General features: G+C 46.3%; 1 protein-coding gene across 2 annotated transcripts in view; it reads left to right on the plus strand.

The window, feature by feature from the left end:
• Positions 1–21,104, plus strand: part of LOC110316306 (tubulin alpha-3 chain) — a 22,029-nt gene extending 925 nt beyond the window's left edge. The window contains exons 1-6 of one of the 2 annotated variants that reach the window (XM_021190511.1): positions 1,834–2,050; positions 2,331–2,479; positions 2,776–3,456; positions 4,793–5,097; positions 11,308–11,315; positions 21,093–21,104. In XM_021190511.1, the coding sequence (XP_021046170.1) occupies positions 1,930–2,050; positions 2,331–2,479; positions 2,776–3,456; positions 4,793–5,089 (1,248 nt within the window). In that variant the 5' untranslated portion in view covers positions 1,834–1,929 and the 3' untranslated portion in view covers positions 5,090–5,097; positions 11,308–11,315; positions 21,093–21,104. Of the gene's footprint in view, positions 1–1,827; positions 2,051–2,330; positions 2,480–2,775; positions 3,457–4,792; positions 5,172–11,307; positions 11,316–21,092 lie in introns of those variants that run through there. The other variant, XM_021190510.1, reaches the window with a different exon arrangement.
• Positions 21,105–22,490: the final 1,386 nt, after the last annotated feature.

Consider the following 22,490-nt stretch of genomic DNA (forward strand, 5'->3'; position numbering starts at 1 on the left):
CATGGAGGCATTTCCCCAACTGAAGCTCCTTTCTCTGTGGTAACTCCAGCTGTGTCAAGTTGACACAAAATTAGCCAGTACACTGGCCTAATGCTCACCATAGGAAAGTGAAAATGACCACGACGTGAGAGCTTCAGTTTGGAATTTTAAGAGTCTCTCACGTCCTTTGCTGGTCCCTAGCTTACTGTGTAGGGGAAGATCCCCTTGGACTCTGATAGTCCTGCCCTCTCCCTTCTCTGTCAGAATCACAGATGTTTGCCACCAGCGCCACCCAACTTCCCAAAGAAGTTTTTGTATTTTGTGCCTGCAGCTCTTTGTCATGTTAGGTGATTTATAAGTGGAATCATTTGTGCCCATTAAAGGTAGATCTGAGCTATGGTGTGGCATGCCACAGTCCCAAACACTATGCAGGCAGAGGTAGGAAACTTGGATGCCCAAGACTAATCTGAGGTAGTGAATTTGAGGCCAGCACAGGCTACAAGACCTTAAGGGGGGGAATGTAAAACTGAGAACCTTTCTTAAGGTTTTGGTTTGTTTTAAAATGTGTAGGTCTGTGGGGAAGTATGTGTTCATGAGTGCATTTCCCAGAGGAGCCAGAAGAGGGCAGTGACTATCCAGAGGCTGCAGTCATGGGCAGTCCCGGAAAGAGGAGAACTTAACCATCATCTCTCCTGCCCTAGGCAGGGAACCTTCTAAAATATCTACATTCACTTAAAAGGAACACATGCTAACAAATACCAAGTGAGATCTAGGTCTAAACAGCTGGAATGTGTTTGTTTTTGTGACAGGGTCTCATGGTGAACTCAAACTTGTCTCCCTGCCTTAGCCTCCTAATTGAGCTAGTTACTGTCTTGTATCACCACACCTGGCTTGATCATTTTGTTTTTTTGTTTTTTGTTTTTTTCCATTAAAAATTTATTGAGAAGGCACTTCAGCCCCATCCTTTTGTTCTTATGGTGAAATCCTTGCCGTGCATGGAATTTGGCAACATATTCTAATTTGCTTTCTGTTGCTGTGATCAAACACCAAAGCACCTTTCAGGAGGAAAGGCTATCTAGTCTGTCAGTGGGAATCCATGCAGGAATGAAGGCAGATTATCTTTGTGAGTTCAAGTCAGCCAGGGAAACATAGTGAGACCTTGTCCTAAAACAAAAAAAGAGGAAGGAATATAGAAAAAAAACTGGCAGGAATATAGAAAGCAAGATTTTCTAGATGGGCAGATAGAAAACACAGTGACTACCCAGGCTAGGATTGGGTAGCCTGGGACCTAGTCTGTCTTATTAGGGTGTATCTTATACTTTAGACGGGCCACTATTAAAACCACATAGATTGTTTTCCAGAGAATTACTGTGACTGTCCATAATGAGCTAATTGTTGACATTACATGGTGTGCAAGTCTTAAACTTTAATATTTTGAAAAGTGGCAAACATTTATACTCTGGGGCAAACTCCAACTTAAGAGTATGGTTAGCCTGATGTGATGGCGTACATTTCTAATTCTAGAACTTGGGAGGCTGAGGCAAGAGGATTATCACTAGTAAGTTTAGAGCAGAACAAGCTGCTTGCACACTCTCACGCTCGTGTGTATGTATGTGTGTGTGTGTGTGTGTGTGTTTTGAGATATTGTTGGACTCCAGTCTACCTACTCTTTCCTTCTGGGTACTGGAGTTCCTTAATCCTGCACATTATACCTGGTGGCAGTCATTTTTAACAGAGATGAAAGGAATGCCTGAGCATTCTTGGAAATAAAGTTTAAAAACAGAAACCGAGGTACTCAAAATTATATATGTGTGTCATGCAGTTTCTTGTTTCTGTTCTGGTTTCCAGCGTGAGTGTATCTCTATCCACGTGGGGCAGGCAGGTGTCCAGATCGGCAATGCCTGCTGGGAACTGTACTGCCTTGAACATGGCATTCAGCCTGACGGTCAGATGCCAAGCGACAAAACCATTGGCGGGGGGGACGACTCATTCAACACATTCTTCAGTGAGACGGGAGCCGGCAAGCATGTGCCCAGAGCAGTGTTTGTGGACCTGGAGCCCACTGTGGTCGGTAGGTGCTTGGGGCCTGAGTGGAGGCTTTCCTGGGAAACTGGGGTGTCTCAGGAAAGCCCACTGAGATCTGTGCAGAGTAGACAGGCTGTACGTATACATATAGACATATAGTATGTAGTATTGTGACTTTGTTGGGTGAGAAAATTAAAGTTGTATGAGCTGTATGATATGTGTACTCTCAGTGATATATATTTCCTAGGAGAAACTGTTGACATTCATGCATAATGGAATTGAATAGTCCTTGCCTGAAAGACTCACAGTATGTATGATCTCTCTAGATGAAGTACGCACCGGAACCTACCGGCAGCTTTTCCACCCAGAGCAGCTGATCACTGGGAAGGAAGATGCAGCCAACAATTATGCTAGAGGTCATTATACCATTGGCAAGGAGATTGTTGACCTGGTCCTGGACCGGATCCGAAAACTGGTAAGAGGGTTGTAGAAGAGGCTTCATATGATGGTTGTCCTGATCAAGAGGGTCACAGGTAGTAAGGGAGTTATTTTGGCAAAATGGTTAGGATCAAGAATCTATCACAAGTTTACCAAAATATCTTACTAGCCTCTGCTGAGATGCATCTATAGGTCTTCACTGTATTTGAAGACAGTGTGTATGTATAGTAGACAGTCTGAATTTGCATCAGTTTGTAGAAATGAAATGCAGGGTGGAAGTCAGAATGTGGCTTTGTAGGCACTGGCTTATGTACTCTGGTTTTACTACCACAGGCCGATCTGTGCACGGGCCTGCAGGGCTTCCTCATCTTCCACAGCTTTGGAGGTGGCACAGGGTCTGGGTTCGCATCTCTGCTGATGGAGCGGCTTTCAGTGGACTATGGCAAGAAGTCCAAGCTGGAGTTTGCCATTTACCCAGCGCCCCAGGTTTCTACAGCAGTCGTGGAGCCTTACAACTCCATCCTGACCACGCACACGACGCTGGAACATTCCGACTGTGCTTTCATGGTGGATAATGAAGCCATCTATGACATCTGCCGGCGCAACCTGGATATTGAACGTCCCACATACACCAACCTCAATCGTCTGATTGGGCAGATTGTGTCGTCCATCACAGCCTCCCTGAGGTTCGATGGCGCCCTGAATGTGGACTTAACAGAATTCCAGACCAACCTGGTGCCATACCCTCGGATCCACTTCCCCCTGGCAACCTATGCCCCAGTCATCTCTGCTGAGAAGGCATACCATGAGCAGCTGTCAGTGGCAGAAATCACCAACGCTTGCTTCGAGCCAGCCAATCAGATGGTCAAGTGTGACCCTCGCCATGGCAAATACATGGCCTGCTGCATGTTGTACAGGGGGGATGTGGTTCCCAAAGATGTCAATGCAGCTATCGCCACCATCAAGACCAAGCGCACCATCCAGTTTGTAGATTGGTGCCCGACTGGATTTAAGGTAGGACTGGGTGCTATGACAGTTCTATCTGCCAGTGAACCACAGGTTCTGCCTCAGGGTCATAGCTTTGGGCAAGCTCATGGCCCTTTCCATGTCAGGCTCCAAAGAAGGCATTTATAGTAATTAAGTTGCTAAGTGACTTTATGCTTCTCCAAATACTGGGTACCCTTTCTTAAAACCATCAATCACCAAACCTTAAGTGGACAGATGAGTTTTCTCAGTCAGTGAGACGTTGGGAAGGTCAGGACTTCCAAGGGAGGGTGTGTCTTTTACCAGGTACCAGCTATGCCTTGCTCAGGTTTCCTCCCTGTGGAACCTCTAGTTCAGAAGTAAAGAGCTGGCCTGTAGGTTGTATAAGTTAGGGGCCGTCTGTCCCTAAGAGTAGAGTCGACCAACACCAAGAGGACATTATTAATCTCTTAGTTGTGAGGAGTTGTTTTTTGGTTCATTTATATTTTTATTACTATTTTGGTCGATACCCCTGTGGATTACCACACATTCTTTTACGACCATTTACTTGGGCTACTAGTGGTGGTAGCTACTGCTGGTTTCCATGTTTCAAAGTTAAGTTTTAGCTTGGCATTCGTGGTGGCACATGCATATGATACCAGCACTAGAGAACGTTCAAGGGCATCCTTTGTCACAGTGAGGATCAAAACTATGGAAGGCTGAAAAGCTGAACTGCCCCGAAGCTTAGGAAACTTTTTAAAGCTTGTATTATAAGACAGGAGGTCTCTGCAGAGTCCAAGCAGACTATGCCGCCTCTAGGTGATGTTGGTTGTCGGGGCTGCAGAGAGGAGCGAAGGACACGTGTTCTTCCTTAAAGTGAGAATAGAGTTCTCGATCAGGGGAGGGCCTGTTGTTTCTTTGTCCTTGCTGCTCCCAGCTCTGGTCTGCCTATGACCTAGCTGCAGCCAACAGCCGTGTGTAATGAGGGTGTAAAGGGTCACCTCCTTAGCACATTGTGGGTGTTTATCACCCTTTACCTCCACCATGTTCTCCTTGGAGTTTACTGCTTCCTGGGTGTTTTCTACACTGTAAGGCTGGTCGGTTACGTATGCAACATGCTTCGGATAGATTTACATGATATACCGGGATTATAGGATTCTCATTCTTTTGTCTTTGTTGTACTGTGAGGGTATATGGTGATTCAATATGTTGTTTCCAATTTGGCCATTAGTGGGTCAAGTAAGCACTTTACAATCTTTGAAGATGTTGCTTTGTGAAGGTGATTATTCACTCCCCAAAGTATTTAAGTTTAAGCTGGGTCCACAGTTCCCAGTTTACATTTCTGAGGTCAATATAAACTTCACTGTTTTTTCTCCTTCTCTGGCAGGTGGGTATTAACTACCAGCCTCCTACCGTGGTCCCTGGGGGAGACCTGGCTAAGGTGCAGCGGGCCGTGTGCATGCTGAGCAATACCACTGCCATCGCAGAGGCCTGGGCCCGCCTGGACCACAAATTTGACCTTATGTACGCCAAGCGGGCCTTTGTGCATTGGTATGTGGGAGAAGGCATGGAGGAAGGGGAGTTCTCAGAGGCCCGGGAGGACCTGGCAGCACTGGAGAAGGATTATGAAGAGGTAGGCGTGGATTCCGTGGAAGCAGAAGCAGAAGAAGGGGAGGAATACTAAGGGCATGGGTCTGGCTGGCAGCCGTCCATTTACATCTTCCCCACCATTGACACTAAAGGATATGTTTACTTATTAAAGTTTCTAAATGGAGGTATTTGCTTTCCTGTGTGCTGTGTTGTCTAACAAACCTCCTTTCAAGATACCTGTATTTTCCCAGTAATTTTCTCTGAGGAAAGCATTACCATTTTTCCTAAGAAATGAAAAACATGTCTGTAGGTTAAGTTTTAAGTTCTAAGGACATTATGATAAGGAGCTTTATTTGTAAAGTACTGCTTGACCGGCACGGCACAGAGGTGGCCTTCTACCCTGTCTTGGGCTGCTCAGAGGGGTCCCTCTGGACCTATGGTGTGTGTCTTGGGACTTATCGTGCAGTGCCTGACACTTCATTTCCACTGACATCATTAGCTTTCTTCCTCTGCTTGTTGCACTGCTGTTGAGGTATTCCAGAGCTACCTCCCATCAAATGGCCCCAGGTTGTACTGAGGCCATCTTCTAGCTAGCCCCAATTCCTAGTATGGAATTAAGTGGTGAGAACTAGTATTGGTAAGCTCTTCTATGCGAGAGCCATGAGTTTGCTTGGATGGCCTTTTTTATCAAGGACCCAGGACCATATCTCAGCACAAACCACAAAAGGAAGCCTCGAATGAGGGGAGACTGTATTCAGCACCCAGTGCTCCAAATCAGAACTATGTAAGACTGGCTGCAGGCAAAGTGGCCCAGATCTGAGGGAGTTTGGGGCCCAGTAAGAGGGAGAAGAGAAAGGGGTGATAGGCTGCCAGCTGAGACCGAACATGAAAACATCTAAACTCAAAGGAAGAGGAGCGAGCTCTGGTCGTCACCTGGCAGAGGTGTGCTTGCCACGCATCATGCAGTAAGTATCATAGCTGTTGTTCATACATTGGCCAGAAATGGGCATGAGTGTGGCCTGCATATGAATACCAACCTGCTGGGAGCAGCAACAGCTCCAGATAGTATAGGCCCCTTGGGCCAAAAAACAGAAGTAGGCAGAATTGGGGCTCAAGTCCCCAGCTTTTCCTTCTCTGTTGGCTTCTATAGGGAGCTCCTACTGGTTTCCTGGGTTTGTTAACCTATTTTCTCAGATCTCTACCTTCCTGCCAGCTACATAATATTCCTAAGCCAGAAATGTGCCCTGCCAGTCAGTCTAAATCTGAGTTTATGTGTCTTTTAAAATAATTCTTGAATTCCATTCTTTTTGTAAAATATTTATTTTATGTATATGAGTACACTAGCTATCTTCAGACACACCAGAAGAGGGCATCAGACTCCATTGCAGATGGTTGTGAGCCACCGTGTGGTTGCTGGGAATTGAACTCGGACCATCTGGAAGAGCAGTCAATGTTCTTACAGCTGTCTCTCCAGCTCTTGAATCCCATGGTTATTTAGCTGGGGCCATGTTCATAGGACAGCAGCTATGTGGAGGTCATAGGTCAGCTTGCAGGAATTGGTTCTCTCCTTCTGCCACATGGGTCCTAGTGGTCCAACCGAGATGATAATTGTCACTAAGTGTCTTTAGCCAAAGAGCCATCTGGGCTTTTGTCATTTTTGTTTTGTTTCATAGCCCAGGCTGGCCTTAAACTCAAGGTCCTGCTACTTCCAAGTGCTGGATTACTGAACTACCCTTCCCATGTAATCCTGACACTTGTAATAAACCCCAGCTTTGTGGCTCCCCTTTCCTCATGTCATAGATAATCGAGACTCTCCCACCTCCTTCCAAGTCCTCAGCCTTCACTCCTCCGACCTGCTGAGAACTGCACATGTGCATGTGGACACACACACACTGAGAATGCTGTTTTCCACCTCCAACATCGCTGCTCTCAGCGAAGGCCCATCTGTACCCACCTCTGCTCACTCAGGTGCACTGTGGTAAGCAGAAGCACTTAGAATGTATTATCCAGAATGAATGGGCACTTCCTCTCTGCACTCAGCAGGGAGCTCTTTAAGGGCCACACACACTTAAGTGGATACCCAGTCAGCGTCCACTGCCTTTATTCTAGCCCACAGCACCCTTACCCAGGGACTTTCATCCAAAAAGAGAGGAGTCCCCTGCCCCCAGGTGTACTGCTCTCTGGTTTCATGGGGCTTGACCCCACCCTTTCCCAGCTTTTCCCCACTTAGGTATCTATTTCAACTGGCTATTCTCACACTGTTTCCTGAGTTTTAAATAGCTGATAATTTTGACTAAAAAAATCTCACAGGGTTAATGAGATTTAGGTGAGAAAATAACAGGCATGGGTGTGGTACAGGCTATGTCCAGTTTCATAAATAAATAAATAAATAAATGCTATTACAGCCTGTATCATGAAATTCTTGAGAATAGATATAGGGGAATCCTATGACAATGGAGTTCAAAAACCAATGAGAAATAATGATTTAAAACAGAGGCAACCCCTGTCTCAGGAAGTCTAAGAGACAGAACAGAACTGGGCCGTCGAGAGAGCCGGACTGAGAGTTATCGAGAGAGCTGGACTGAGAGTGGCTGATCGACCCTTGTAGAATGTGGTAAAGTGAGTATAGCCATGTAGCGTGCATGGAGGAGAGGATGGAGGGAGGGAATGAACAGAAAACAAAAACCAACTGACCAATGCAGAGAGACCAGCCCTGAAGGAGTCTCGGGCAAAGGCATCACGGATGCCCCACCCCTGTGGGACCCCGCGGACAGGAACAGCTCCTGGCCTGCAGCAACCAGGGACCCCAATAGCAGCTCCTTTTCCCTCTTAATACCCCACTAGCAGTCTCTCTTTACAGGTAGGTGTTGAGATCCATGTAACTCAGGAGCCAGACTTGATAATGAATCCCAGTAGGTATTCATGATTTAGGAAAACATTCCTTTCCAGGAGCCTGACTTTCTTAACAAGAATGATGTGTCTACACAGTAGAATAGAGATAATTAGCAGGAATCATTAGTGGTGCTAATGTGCAGGAGCCACTTTATATGGGGCATTAGGATAATGTAATTTGCCTGTTTGCTAATGAGTGATCGTTTTCTGTTTTGTTTGAATAAAACTAGAAACTGAGGGCACATTTAATAACTTGCAGAAATTCAAACTATTACAACTCTCAGTGCTAAAGAAGAGGCTCCCAGACTCTGAACATGGCTTGAGCTAGCGGAACTGTCATTCCATAAAACAGCTTACCAGCCAGCCCCCTGAGGCTCCTTGGGCGCCCACCTCACACAAGCACACATACCTAGGATTAAAAATATATCTTTAAACATTTTTTAAAAGAAAAGGCGGCCTCTGTTCCACAGACAGGAAAACCTAACCTTTCCTGCTGCTGCTACAAGAGGTCGTTTTTATTAAAGTTCCCTTTGCTGAGGGGGGGGGGGGGGTCCTTCAGAAGTCTTTACTCTGTTTGTTGCCTATTTCATCAGGTTTTAAATCAATATGCGTTATTATTCCTCCCCACATGATAGTGATTTTAGCATCAACAAAAGCACAAAAATCAAGTTCAGAGGCATACCAAATGTTACTTCAGGATGTAATTATTGTTGCAATCATCCTTAATTTAGCTAACAATCTTAATTAGGCCAATCTCCATTACAAGTACATTTTAGGGAGCTGGAGAGTTGCCCCAGCAGTTAAGAGTACTTGCTCGTGTAGAGGACCAGGGTTCAAATCTCGGCACCCACATGGCAGCTCATGACCTTCTGTTACTCCAGTCCCAGGGGATCCAACACATGTTGCACAGACAAAACACTTATGCACATAAAATAATCTTTTTAAAAGGACGTCTTAGGGGAAGAGAGGCAACTCAGCAGCTAAGAGCACTGGCTGGTCTTGCAGAGGACCCAGATTCTATTCCCAGCACACACATGTTGGCTCAGTCACCCAGAGCCCCAGTTTCATGAGGGTTTCATGCCTTCTTTGGACCGCCTCAGATACCAGGCATGCACATGGTATATATCTGTTTATGTAGGTAAAATCATATATGTACAAAGACATTAAGTCTTAAAAATGATTTTAATATAAAGAAAACTCAGGATGTCTTTTATTCATGAATATTTGTGCTTTGTACTACCTTTCTTTAAGACTTCATGTTTCACTAGAAGAGGATAAATTTAGCATATATGTCCATCCTACCTGTTGTGTAATAACAGACTAGCAAAGAATGTTTTGAAGAGGTGAGATATAATTTGGTTGGTAGAGTGCTTCTCTAGCACACATGAGGCCCTGGATATGGTCCCCACCACCACATAAACCAAATGTGGTAGTGCAAACCTACGATCCCAGAACACAGGAGGTAGAGATGGAAAGATTCAGTCCCAGTCATCCTCAGATTCATAGGAAGCTTGAGGCCACCCTGGGCTTAGAGACTCTATCCAAAAATACTGAATGTATTTGGAATGCTTAAAAGAATAAGACCAAAATAAGAATGAAAAAGTTGACCAGTAAGGTGCTATGGGCCCCCAGATGTTACTAGTTACTCTATTGCTTACCCCCCAGAATTTGACAGTGGAGCTTTGTTGCTAAAGATACTACATATTTGGGTAACAGAACACAAAAGTTATTAAACTGGTACTGATCTGGAAGTTTCATCCCTACTGGTAGTTTTCATAGTGTTGGAAGGATCTGTATGCTCCCAGAGGAAAATAGTAATTTTACTCATCGGCGAACCCTGCAAGCTTCAATAATGACTTGCCTGGTAATAGTGGCATGAGCATGGAAGTAACCAAACCACTTTCTGATTGGATTTAAGTCTTGCTGCATGCTATGAAACCCATACCTGGAACCATTGTTGGGCTAGACAGGTCATAGGCTGTAGGAAAGAACCTACCGCTGTTATTCTGCAAAATGGACATAGTATATTAAACTGACTCCTAATGACTTACCATGTACCCATAGATTAATGTGTCCCTCAACCCTTTGCTGTGGATGGTGATTAACAGACCCATAACTGGCCAAGGTGCGAAGATTAAAAGACTGGAATGCTTAGCCTAAAAATGGAATATCTACACTGTGTCACTTCTCCAAAGGCTCAGGGGTAAAAGACAAGAAAGGGGGTGGAGAGACAATGAGAGCCAGGGGCACTGAATAACCATCCATGATACGATGTCATCTGGCTGTAACAGGACAGCTGCACGTGTGAAGCAGTTATGACAACATGTATAAGTCCTTCATATGCTCAAGTCAAACTAGATCCCTTCATGGAGAGGGACAAGAAGTCCCAGCCCTAGCTGTGGAGCTATCAGCAGCCAATAGTGAGAGGGGAAGCCAGCTTTCCTTTAAGGATATTACAACTTGTAAGCTGACCATCCTACAGTGGAAGGCCACACATCCATGAATACAGCACAACTTGGACTTGAGGAAGGCAGAACATAAGGGGTGGAAGCAGAGATGAATCTGGGAGGAGTTGGGGAGGGGCGAGTATGGTCAACTCATTGTAGGAAATTCTTGAACTATAAAAGTATGTGATTTAAGAACTAAAGAAAGAAAACGGATATGGACATTTTCTTTGATACAGTAGAAGACCAGTTGCCAGACTCATGTTCCTGTTACCCTCAGGCAGTCCTGTGAGTAACCCTATCCCATGCTCCTGTAAATAACCCAAAACAAATTCTCACTCACCAAGCCAGACAGTGTCCCTCTGGTGTGCCATCGCCTGAGGTGGGATGGAGGGGAACAGAAACAGATTTCCTAGGAAAAGCCATTCGACAGTCAAGATGGCCCTCTGGGGAAATCGTAACATCTTTCTAGTGAGGTGTCCTGGGGGTGTTGACCAGCACAGGACGGTGCAGTTCCACGTTCTCCCATATTTAGATTCGCACACAGAAACTAAGCAATTGTTTAGGAAACAAGAACAGCGTGTGTATGAAACCGTCAGAGGTTTTCATTTAAACCTGTTTTAGAATTATTTACTTCAAGTTATGGGAGAATTATATTGGAAGCCAATACCCTGGTTTAACTTTTTAAGGGCATCTGTTTTCATGAGAAGTCTTCTGTCTCTAAAAGCAGTGACCCTTCTTAGCCAGGGCGACAGGCCAGCTAGCCCCAGTTTCTTTTATCTGTGGCCAGGGGCAGGACACATCCTAGGAAGACCTCAGGAAAGACTGTCGAGGGTACGCTGGGCAAGCTGACACTTGCTCAGCAGTGAGCTGCTTCACAGACTCCAGACCTCTGAAGCCTCATTCCTGGCTAGTTAGTGAGCACCCTGCCCTGAGCACGGATGACCGCTCCACACATCTTCCCGTACCGTGTGAGTGATGGTGGTAACCATGACTACTGACAGCTTTGCTCAGATGTTATCCTTGGAAACAGGTAATCTATAAACCCAGGAGGATTTTGCTGGCTGGATATTTCTAAATATATTTGCCACCTGGGGAGAGTAACAGCTTTGTTTCAGGAGAAATCCTGTAAGCAGAGATAAGCAGGCTTTGTTTTTCCCAATTGAATAGCAACCGACTTTCCCCAGGTATTTGAGTCTCAATTGCTGCCTTTTAAAAACCTTACTCCAGAAAGCATCGTACTGTCTTCCTGAACTCCACTCCTCTGGACCACAGCTGCCGAGTTTCTTCATGAATGGAAACACAGTGTGTATTTCATAGGCATTTTTGAAGGTGGCACAGCAAGACTAAAGTCCACTCATGCTCAGCTGTTGACAGATAGGAAAGAACACTGTGGGAGAGGCAGGCACAGGCTGTCCCCACCCCCTGCTGCCCCCAAGAGCCATTCATCCTGACTAAATTCCCTAGAGCCATGGTTCTCAACCTTCCTAATGCTGTGACCCTTTAATACAGTTCCTCGTGTGGTCGTGACCCCCAACCATATAATTATTTTCATTGCTACTTTATAACTTTAGTTTTGCTTCTGTCATGATTTGTAATGGAAAGATGTAATATGCAGGATATCTGGCGTGCGACCCCTGTGAAAGGGTCATGAGTCACCACAACTACAGGTTGAGAACCCCTGCCCCGAACAATTCACTCTCCCCTGTTCATCTACAAGCAACCCCTATCAGCAGGGAACCTTGGGTGAGTCCTTTAATGTAAAGAGCAGAGCTGCCTTTTCTGCCAGCCAGATGAACACCATTTCTGTAAACTATGATGCACAGAGAAAAGTCTAACCTGATGCTTATCAGATACCAGACTGAACCATCCCCAGGGCAGGTGGAGAGGGAGGGAAATGCCAAGAGGCAAAATCTGAAGGAGGGTTCCGTTAGTAGTAATTTCACTATATGAGTTAACTATTATAGGGTTCACTATACGAGTTAACTATTCCAGGGTTCACTGTACGAGTTAACTATTATAGGGTTCACTGTACGAGTTAACTATTATCGGATGCTACAGTTACTAAGAGGCCCAGGAGGATGCTGGCAGTTTCTGCACGTCTTACCATATGGCACTGGTTCTCAACCTCTGAGTAGCACCCCCTTCACGGTTGAATGACCTTTTCACAGGAGTCGCCTAAGACTATCAGAAAACACAGATATCTAATCCATTACAATTCATAAAATAGCAAATTATAGTTATGAAGTAGCAATGAAAATACTTTTATGATTTTGGGGGTCCCCCACAACATGAGGAAGTGTATTAAAGGGGCTCTGCATTAGGAAGCTGGAGAGCCGCTCTAGAGGGGTTACTCGCTTCCCAACTTCATGGGCAACAGTAATGTCTTGTTCACTCACAGAGCCAGGCTAAATTGTGCGTTCTCTGTTCTTCCCATGAGTTCTCATTGGGTTCTGTGTGTGTGTGTGTGTGTGTGTGTGTGTGTGTGTGTGTGTGTGTGTGTGTGTGTGTGTAGAGTTCTTCAGGTCCCCTGCACCTGGAGTTACAGGCAGTTGTGAGCTACTCAGTGTAGGTGGTGGGAACTGAGTTCTGGTCCTCTGCTAGGGCAGCAAGAGCTCTGAGCTGTTGAAGATGAAGTCTCTCCACACACACAACGGCAACTCTATTCCTTTGTTTAATAAAATGGAAGTGACCATACTGTGTGACTCTTGACTAACTGGGTACGTTGCGACTGAGCATGTACCACTGTGCCCCCGTGTTGGGTTAGCTACCTGGTGACCCTGAGTCTCTAATATTGGTGAGTGTGATAAGAAGAGGCTTGCTGAGTGGTTTGAGTGTGGAGAAAGGTTGCCGTACCCCCTGAAGTAATTACAAACAGCAGCATGCTCTGAGTACCACCCGAGGCCCCCGTGATAGGGTAAGGAATTCAATCTACAAACCTTCAGGTCAATCATAACACCCATTTCAAGTCAGATGGGTGCTTTACAATATTAATTAGATCTTATCTCTCTAATTGTTTATAGCTCAGTAATTTAAAAAAATGTATACATTTGCATCTGGACACTTTCCAAGCACCACATTTATAGAATGCCAGTGATTGTTTTGGGTTTCCATAATGCCAAAGACTGATGTGGTCTGAGGGCAAGGGCAGAGCTGGGGCATAGAAGCAGCTTCAGTCTCACTGGGGACCTGAGCTTAGCCACGACTGGCACCCTGTCCCCTTTGCAGCACGCCCTGCCCAAAGTGACGTATATGTGCCGCTGAAGAAGAGGGCAGGAGCAAAACGGAGCCTGTGTTAGGCGTGAGCTCAGCCTGCTTATAAAAGAAGACACTGGGTGCCAGAGCTGAAGGTGTCACAACTCCATCCCAGCCTGCTTGTGACACCAAAGAGTGAAGCACGCTGGGAGCCTTCAAGTCGTTTCACATTTCTTTCCTGCTTTCAGGAGTTATTAAAAAAATAATTTATCATTAACTTTTAAAAAAATTGGCCAGACTTCAAAAAATGTGATTAAATATACTATCTTTTATAGTGCTCAACCATGTGTGTATGTGTGTAGATCAGAGGGCAACTTGCAGGAATTAAGTTCTCTTACCTTGTGGGTCCTAGGGATGGAACTCGTGGCATCAGACTTGGCAGCAAGCACCTTTACCTGCTGAGCCGTCTTGCTGACCCCTTTTACAATACTTTATAGCCAATTCATTTCTTAACAAGTTCATTCTTTTAGTAATTACAACAGACTGATAACAATTCTACCTCAGAAACTGGATTTTCCTTACAAAGTATTGTCTATGTTTTTCATTGTTTAGTTCATCGTTGTAATGCTATGTGTCTAACTTGGACCTTCTCACGGGCTAGTCAAATACTTTCCTGCTGGGTTATACCTCGGCTCTGTGTAGTTTTGGTTTCTAGTTTGTGTGTTTTGTTTTGTTTTTGAAACAGGGTCTCACTGTGTAGACCTGACTGGCCTCAGACTCACAGAGATCTTCCTGCCTCTGCTTCCAAGTGCACCACCATGCCTGGCCTGTTAAGATTTTTTTTAAATCTCCATTTCCTTCCCTAATACCCCGCAAACATCTATAACATACAGCTGTGTCTTGTGAGGCTGAGCTGGCAATGTACTGTGAATAACAACAGCAGTACACGTTTGCTACTTCCACTTCCCCGGCTGTAATTAAAAGTAAACTCATGTCCCTGAGACAGCTTCATGGAGAGGGCAAGTGACTAAAAACACCACAAAGAAAATTAAAGCTATAAATAATTGCCTCATCATCCAAATGGCTGAGTATTCCCTGGGAACTGAAAGGCAGCAGGCTCCAGTAGAAGCCCATGGGAAAGAGTCCAGATTTCCACTCTCTGTTATAGACAGAAAATATCAACACCATGGGCTAACCTCATTATAGTCAGGGCAGAACCATAAGCAGGCCATAGGAACCTCACTAAGCTGTTGGGGGGTTCCCTGGAGACCTTGCTATAGAGTCACACCTGGGGTGCTTGGTAGTGTCACAGAAAATGAGGATCTGATGGTCTAAAATGTTTTCACTAATCTTTGTGTATGTGTGTGTATGTATCTTTATGGTATTTATACACTGTGTGTGTGTGAGAGAGGGGGGAGGGAGGGAGGGAGGGAGAGAGAGAGAGAGAGAGAGGCCCCCATCTGTGCCCTGTGCTCAGCCTGTGAGCTCTAGCCACACATGATAACTGCACACATGCTACTGGCTAAAGCGTATTGATTTAAAAATATATGATTTTACTCTGCTTTATGTGTTCTTTCTACTACATTTTGGAGATTTATTTTTATTATTTTTAATTGTGTAAGTGTGCATGGGTGTGTGTTTGTGTGTACATGTAAGAGCAGTACCCACAGATTCCAGAAGAGGGCATCAGATCCCCTGAAACTGCTGTTACAGGTGAACATGAGTTGTTGGAAAACAAACTTAAGTTCTCTGGAAGGGTAGTGAGTGCTCTTACCCACTGAATGGCTCTCCTGTGAGTGACGGTCATCTGTCCCACACACGGGGTCTGCCACAGTCACACACTGAATAGCTCTGCTGTGAGTGACGGTCGTCTGTCCCCCACATGGGGTCTGCCACAGTCACACACTGAATGGCTCTCCTGTGAGTGACGGTCGTCTGTCCCACACACAGGGTCTCAGACATACTCTGAGTGGCTGGAGATGACATCTGCATGCAGCTCATGCCACTCCACTTCTCCAGAAAGCTAAGGCAAACCTAGTTTTCCAGACGGTGGCAAGTGCTAAAGATCACACCAGGGCTGGCAAGATGGCTCAGTAGGGAGAGACACTTGCCACAAAGCTTTAAGGCCTGAGTCTGATTCCTGGACCCTACATGATGGAGGTAGGTAACTTACTCCCGGAAGTTGCCCTCTGAGTTCCACAGCTGAGCCACGGCACATTCTGGTCCTCCCTCCAAACCTCACAAAATTAATATTAATGAGAAAAGCTTTTTTTCTTTTTAATATTCCACATCAAGTATCCATCTTACCTCCTGATACAAAATACAATTATGATCTTGAATTTTTCAAGGTTGAGCTGCATGGTTAATTAGTCAGGGGTTTCTCATAGTTCCTGACTGAGAGACCCATAGAGGATCTTGTGTCTCTGTTTCCAAACCCTTCACACTGATGAATGGCCAGGAGGGCGTGGCAGCTGGAACATGGGTGTTGTGTGGGAGGCAGTGCCAGAGAGCCAGCTGGTTACCTCCCGGAGGCTGCCAGGAAGCAGAGGACCTTAGCTGGAACTGGCGATGGGCCGTGACTGCCCCTTGGCTCTAGCCAGGCAGGCCCCACATCTACAGCACCAGCGGAGGACCAACGCCTGATCCTGTGGGGACCTTTCACACTCAAGCCCTGAGGGACATTTCACACTAACCCCGAGTCACTGAGTGAGTTGAGGAATAGACTTAGAGTAGCGTTTGGCACAAATGTTAGCCGTATTCCCAAGGAGGGAAAATTAAAATCTATGTGGTGTTTCCTCAATGTCTTTACTACAAAAGTTGTTGACGGAAGCTGGCTGCTGCAGTACTCTGTATGCTTAGCGCAGGAAGCTACTTTAACTGGAAGTGAAAGGTCACAGCCATACGGGGTTCACTGATTTGTATTTCACACATAAACTATTGGTTTTCATTCTGATGTACTGTGTGACAAGGCCTGAGACTCACAGCCCCTCACAGTCCCTCATCCCCACCTGACTTCCCTGGTCCTGACTATAAAATTAGCACTCTCCTGTGTCCAGCTCCCAGGGAACAGATGTTAGAGTGAAGCAAACAGACAATTTACCCTAATTAGCACCTGATGAGCAACGGAGGGTGAAGGGTAGCCGGCCTCCTACCTGTTGACTTCTCAGCAGGTGCCGAGTCACCGGCATTGTGCACACACACACACATACACACACACGTACACGTACACATACACAAACATGCACTCACACATGCATGTGTGCAGGCACAGACACACGCATGCATGCATGCGCACACACATACTTGCAGACATGCACATGTGTACACACACACACACACACACACACCCCGCTCTCCTGTGAGGAAAGGCCGTAAATCCCACCATTTCTGTCAGCACATTAAGCATTCCACGTTTTGAGGAAACTGCTGCTCTGAATGCGGGCCATCTTTGTTTCTCCTCGCCCTCCTTCCTGAACACAAACTGAGGTGCCTACATTTTGCTGACTCAGCAATTCTGCTTGGTTTAAGTTGTGAGCACCTATCGGAGAATAAAAAATGTTACCAAGTGAAGAACTAAAAGGGTTTCTCTAGGGTAGAAAGAAGGAAAGAGGAAGAGAAAACCTTGCTTTATCACAAAAACTCCCAGCTGAGACTCTGCGCTCCACCGTGCGTCCTGTTACCCCAGGAGGAGACCAGGGTGGCTTTGGAAGACTTCTGAGGCACAGACCTGATAAGATCAGCCGTAAGGTGTAAGGTGATGAGAACCGGGTGAGCACAACCCTTTGATCTGTACCCACAGTTTCTAGAAAATTTAGTTCTGTGTCAGACTGAAACCCAGGAGCCCACAGGTAATGCGTCGTATCACAGAAAGGCAGCATTTTGCTGTCTGTCAGAGAGATGAATCTATATCTTGTTCTGATCCAATTTACAGTGAACAGCCATAGTCTGGATCCATAGGAGAGAAGAAACGCAGGAGCATCCAGTCTAAGACAGGTCAGTCTTGGATGCAGAGGGTCCCTGAGGAAGGGAGCTTCGCCACATCTCCTGTAACCTCCCTCACAATTCCGACCCAAACCACTCTGAAAACCCTTTATAGAATGGAGAGCATCTCTCACCCTGTAACCATGCCTGGCCTGGAACTCTCTCTGCAGACCAGACCTCAGGCTCACAAGAGACTCACCTGCCTCTGCCTCCCAGCTGCTGGGATTAAGACACAGGCCTTCACACCTGGCCTGGAAACTCGTTCTATACAGAAGTCTCACGGAGAATTTCTCAGGCTACCTAAATTATACCCCCCCCTTTTATAAAGTACATTTTACAAATGATGTATTTATTCAGAAATATTCTTTCCTTTGCACGGTGGTTTGGATAAGAATGGCCCCGTAGTAGTGAAACATTCTGTCTCGGGGACATGAAGTGATTGCCTATGGGGTTCACATGTGTGGAGTTCATGTGGTGATCATGTGTGTAGAAGGCTGACACCGTGTTTACTCAGCGGAGCATTCCCTTTCCAAAGGACCACATTCTAGTTTCATCTCTTGCTGTGATAAAACACTGACCAAAAGCAACTCAGGGAGGACAGGGTCTATTTCAGCTCACCCATTATAGCCCACTGTCTACCATCAAGGAAAACCAAGGTGGGAGTGTGAGCAAGAGGGAGTGTGAGCAAGGCAGGAGTGTGAACAAAATGAGTGTGAGCAAGGCAGGTGTGTGAGTAAGACAGGAGTGTGAACAAGGCAGGAGTGTGAGCAAGGCAGGAGTGTAAACAAAATGAGAGTGTGAGCAAGGCGGGAGTGTGAATAAGACAGGAGTGTGAGCAAGGGGGAGTGTGAGCAAGGCAGGAGTGTGAGCAAGGTGAGTGCAAGCAGAAGGAGCCTGATGAAGAGGCCAGAGCAGAGCTGACCCCTGCTGGTTTGCTTCCAGGCTCATGTTCAGCTACCTTCCTTTTACTTTTTTAAACAAATGTAATTTATTTGTATTACTATGATTTATCGTATGTGCGTGTGTATGTATCAGAGCTCATGAGCAGAGGCACCTCAGGCATTGAATCTCCTGGAGCTGGACTTGTAAGCGGCTGTGACCTCCTGATGTGGGTGCTCAGAACCCAGCTCAGGTCCTCAGGAAGAGCAGGAAACACTTGTCGCCACAGGCATCTCTCCAGCCCACACCTGCCTTTTGTGTACAGCCCAGGTTCACCTGCCCAGGGCTGGCACTTCTCACAGACGTCCCAAAGGCCACTCCTATCAAGGCAACTTTTCAGTTGAAGTCCCCTGGTCCAAGTGTGTCAGGTTGACTGTGAAGCCTGAGCTGACTCACGCAGGCTTCTGTCTCACAAACAATGTTTTTCTTCCTGAATAAATAATGTTTGCATGGGCCTAAAAAGCAATGGGGTTTTGTTTTGAGGGGATCTGTTTGTACCCATTACCTACCTTATGTAGATACCTCTATCAGACTTAGGCCAACGAGTGATGGTTCAATGCTGAATAAACCCAGGTCATGACAGGCAAGTTGGCCTTCTTTCAGAAACCACATACACAGGGCAGCGCTAATTTTGGATAAGTTGCAAGTTCCTTGAGCAAAGTCTCTATAGAAGGATGGGGGAGTGGAAGTCAGGAAGACTTCCTGGAAGTTGCTATAAAAACCAATATTCAGCCTCTGTCTCCCAAACGCTGGGATTGAAGGTGTGTGGTCACTGCCGCTGCCTCCAGCAGCTGCCACCAGCAGCTGCCCCCTCTGCCGCACCACTGGGCTGGGGAAAAGTCTTAAATAGTTGTCTGATCACAGACTCTAGGCAGGCTTGTTGGAGAATGAGGATGGGTAGAGGCAAAGAAGTCAGTGGCCTTGCTGTAAGGCACCACAAAGTACATCTTAAACGTTTATCACCCATGTCTGTATGTACAGTGTGGGATACATGCCACAGTGGTGGTCAGAGGAAATGTTTGTGGAGCTCAGCTCAGGTCACCAGGCTTGTACAGCGAGGTAGTGGTCCACCAAGCCACCTCTCCAGCCCTCATTGTGTAAAGTTTGAAGGAGAAGACACTGTCCTTACGCTGTTCTTCACTCCTTGACTTTTTCATGTTCTTGGGCCTCTGCCAGCTACCAGTCACTGCATCTTTGACCTGAGGGCTTTTCCCAGAACTGAAGGACAACCTGGCTACAGACATCACAAACTGGAAGCGCCAGAAAGGAGCAGCCCTCCGAAGCAGCCCTGAGCCAGTGACCCTCAGAGGTGCCCTAGCTTGCCTTGCAGGGCAGTTCTGAGGCAGTGTTTGAATGGTTTCCTGGTGTTTCCCCAAGAGTAGGCTCTAGTCAGTCCGTGATCGCCAGCTTTAATAATGCGCTTTTTACTGGCGGGCCGCCTCCCCAGTCATTTTTGTGCTCTAGCGTTACCTTAAGACTGCACATTCTAAAGAGCCTCCTTGTGCTCCAATCACATCGCAGCCTGATGGGGCGGGGGCGGGGTTCAGATCAAAAGAATGAAACCCAGTCTACAGGTAGGAAGGCACCTTTAACTTCAAGTACCGCTTTTTAAAAAGAAACTTGTGTATATGTGTCTCTGCGAATGTGTGTACGTGGGTTGGGGGCGTGCTTCCGGGCTCACATTTTCTCAGCCAGGGTGGAGACCCACAGAAGCTATGCCTTGTCAATAACTCCCCAGATACTGAGGTGGTCTGAATGAAAATGGCCACCTTAGACTCAGAGGCATTACTGGAGGCGTGGCCTTCTTGGAGTGGGTGTGGCCATGTTGGACCGGGTGTGTCAAAACGTGGGCTTTGGGTTTTCAGATACTCAAGGCTGGACAAGTGTCACTTTCGCTTCCTACTGCCTGACAATCCAGATGTAGAGGTCCCAGCTACCTCTCCAGCACCGCGACTGCTGCATGCCACCATGCTTCTCAAAGTGACAATAATGAACTAAACCTCTGAACCTATAAGCTAGCCCCAATTAAATGTTCTCCTTTATAGAGTTGTTGTGGTCATGGTGTCTCTTCAGAAAATCAGAAACCCTCATGCGTGCTTACCCCCCCCCCCCGGCTGGAATGCTGACTGTTTTCATCTTATACGGGTCTTGTTCAGGCGGCCGCTGCTGCTGTGAATTCATGAGGGCAGTCATCCTGTCAAGTCCTCACCCCCCCCCCCCAGGGAACCTGCTCTCCCCAACCTCTGACCTTTACAGTACGTCTGCCACCTCTTCTGTGATGGTCCCTGAGTCCTGGGGGGAGGATGTAATGTAGACGTTCCATTTAGAGTTGAACACTCCAGCGTCATTCTCTGCACTTGGGCGGTGCTGAGTTTCCGCTTTAATTGCTGTCCACCACACAGAGGAACCTTGATGAGATCCGAGAGCTCACGGTTGATCTATGAGTAAAGACCTACAGATTTGGGGGTCACTTTAATACTTTGTCCATTTATCAAAGTAGTAGTAGTGGGCTTGTTCCTGGGCCTATGAGCTGCCCAGCCATGGGCTCTTGAGTGAACTGACAGTAACAGGCCTGCACTTCCCCCTGTGGAGCAGGGCTTAAATCCACCCAGAACTTGCCACGCTGGTCAACTGTACAGCTCGCAGGGTTCTCACCTGGTAAAGCTGTTGGTCCTCAACATCCTCAACCAAGTCTAATAATACAGGGCTTCCCATCTTCCACGAAGGTGGCATTGCGTTGCTGTCCTTCGGATCACAAAGGCTTCTGCTGGTCCACGTGCAGACTTAGACCCTTACTTGGTACTATTGAAGACAGTAAAGGTTTTAAAAGATAGATGTCTTCCAGCCATAAAGGCACGCCCTCCAAGGAATGTGCCCTGCCTGTTTCCTTCTCTCCTTTTCATGTCTGGGCCACAAAGGGACTGCCTTTTGTTCCAACACAACTGCCAGCCATGTCGAGTTGCCTCCCCACGGGCTCCACAGGAATGGAGTCAACCAACATGGATTGCTGTCTCTAAACTGTGAGCTAAAATAAGTTTTTTCTCTTGATGAATGGATTGTCTTAGATACCTTATGATAATAATGGCTCATCAGTCTATTTTTTAACTTTTCTGAATTCGGGACAAGGGAGGAACTCCAGCTCTGTGACACCTGTCCACTGCTTGTGACAGTCTCCAGTCTCGTGGGACCCGGAGGCAACCATTCAAACTTCACCTTCAGCTGCGCATCGAGCCCTGTGCAGGGTTACAGGCACTCTTCCAGAATACCCAGAAGAAGAGAAGAAACAATCTGTTTGGAGACTTGATCCCATGACAACAATGACCTGTTATTGTCCTTATTTGATAAAAACAGTATCCTCTGGTGTATAGGGAAAAACTTATTTTTTTTTGGAAAAGGATCTAGAAGACAACCATTTATAAACATCCAAATGCCCAGAAACGAACATCTGAACACCAGTCTCTGTTACTTCATTTGTGAAGACGTTTGGCCAGAAAAAAAGCAGATTGTTTCTATAAATAGTAACAGAACCACTGCCAAGATTCTGCTTTTCCAACTGTAACCCCAGAGTTACAGTTAGCTTTTCTTAGATCCAAGGTCACACCAGATAGTAAATGTCTGTGTTAATGGGTAGAGCAGAAAGTCCACAGGCTAACTGAGGGGCTCACAGGCACCTATGCGGTCTTTTAAGACTGCCTGTTGGCAGAAGACAGGATTGTTTTTTTCTAGAATCATCTATGAAAACCAGCCCTCTTCTTTAACAGGAATTCCAAAAGTTATAGTCTACTATAAAATCAAAATCATGTGGGAGTGAAAATCTGTTTTCTTCCAGAACGTTCCTTCCAACTTAACAATGTACTTATGCAACCTCAGAATGGAATGGCAGTGTCCCGGGCTGTGCCAATAAAATAAAGGTCTGTTCTAGAGACTTGGTGACCCTGTGACCCTGGCAGGAGTATGTAGAAGCAGAAACAACTTTGCCCATCAAGAAGAAACTCTCTCTCTCTCTCTCTCTCTCTCTCTCTCTCTCTCTCTCTCTCTCTCTCT

Source organism: Mus pahari, chromosome 2 (assembly GCF_900095145.1).
Source record: "Mus pahari chromosome 2, PAHARI_EIJ_v1.1, whole genome shotgun sequence".
In the NCBI taxonomy this organism is placed as follows: Eukaryota; Metazoa; Chordata; class Mammalia; order Rodentia; family Muridae; genus Mus; species Mus pahari.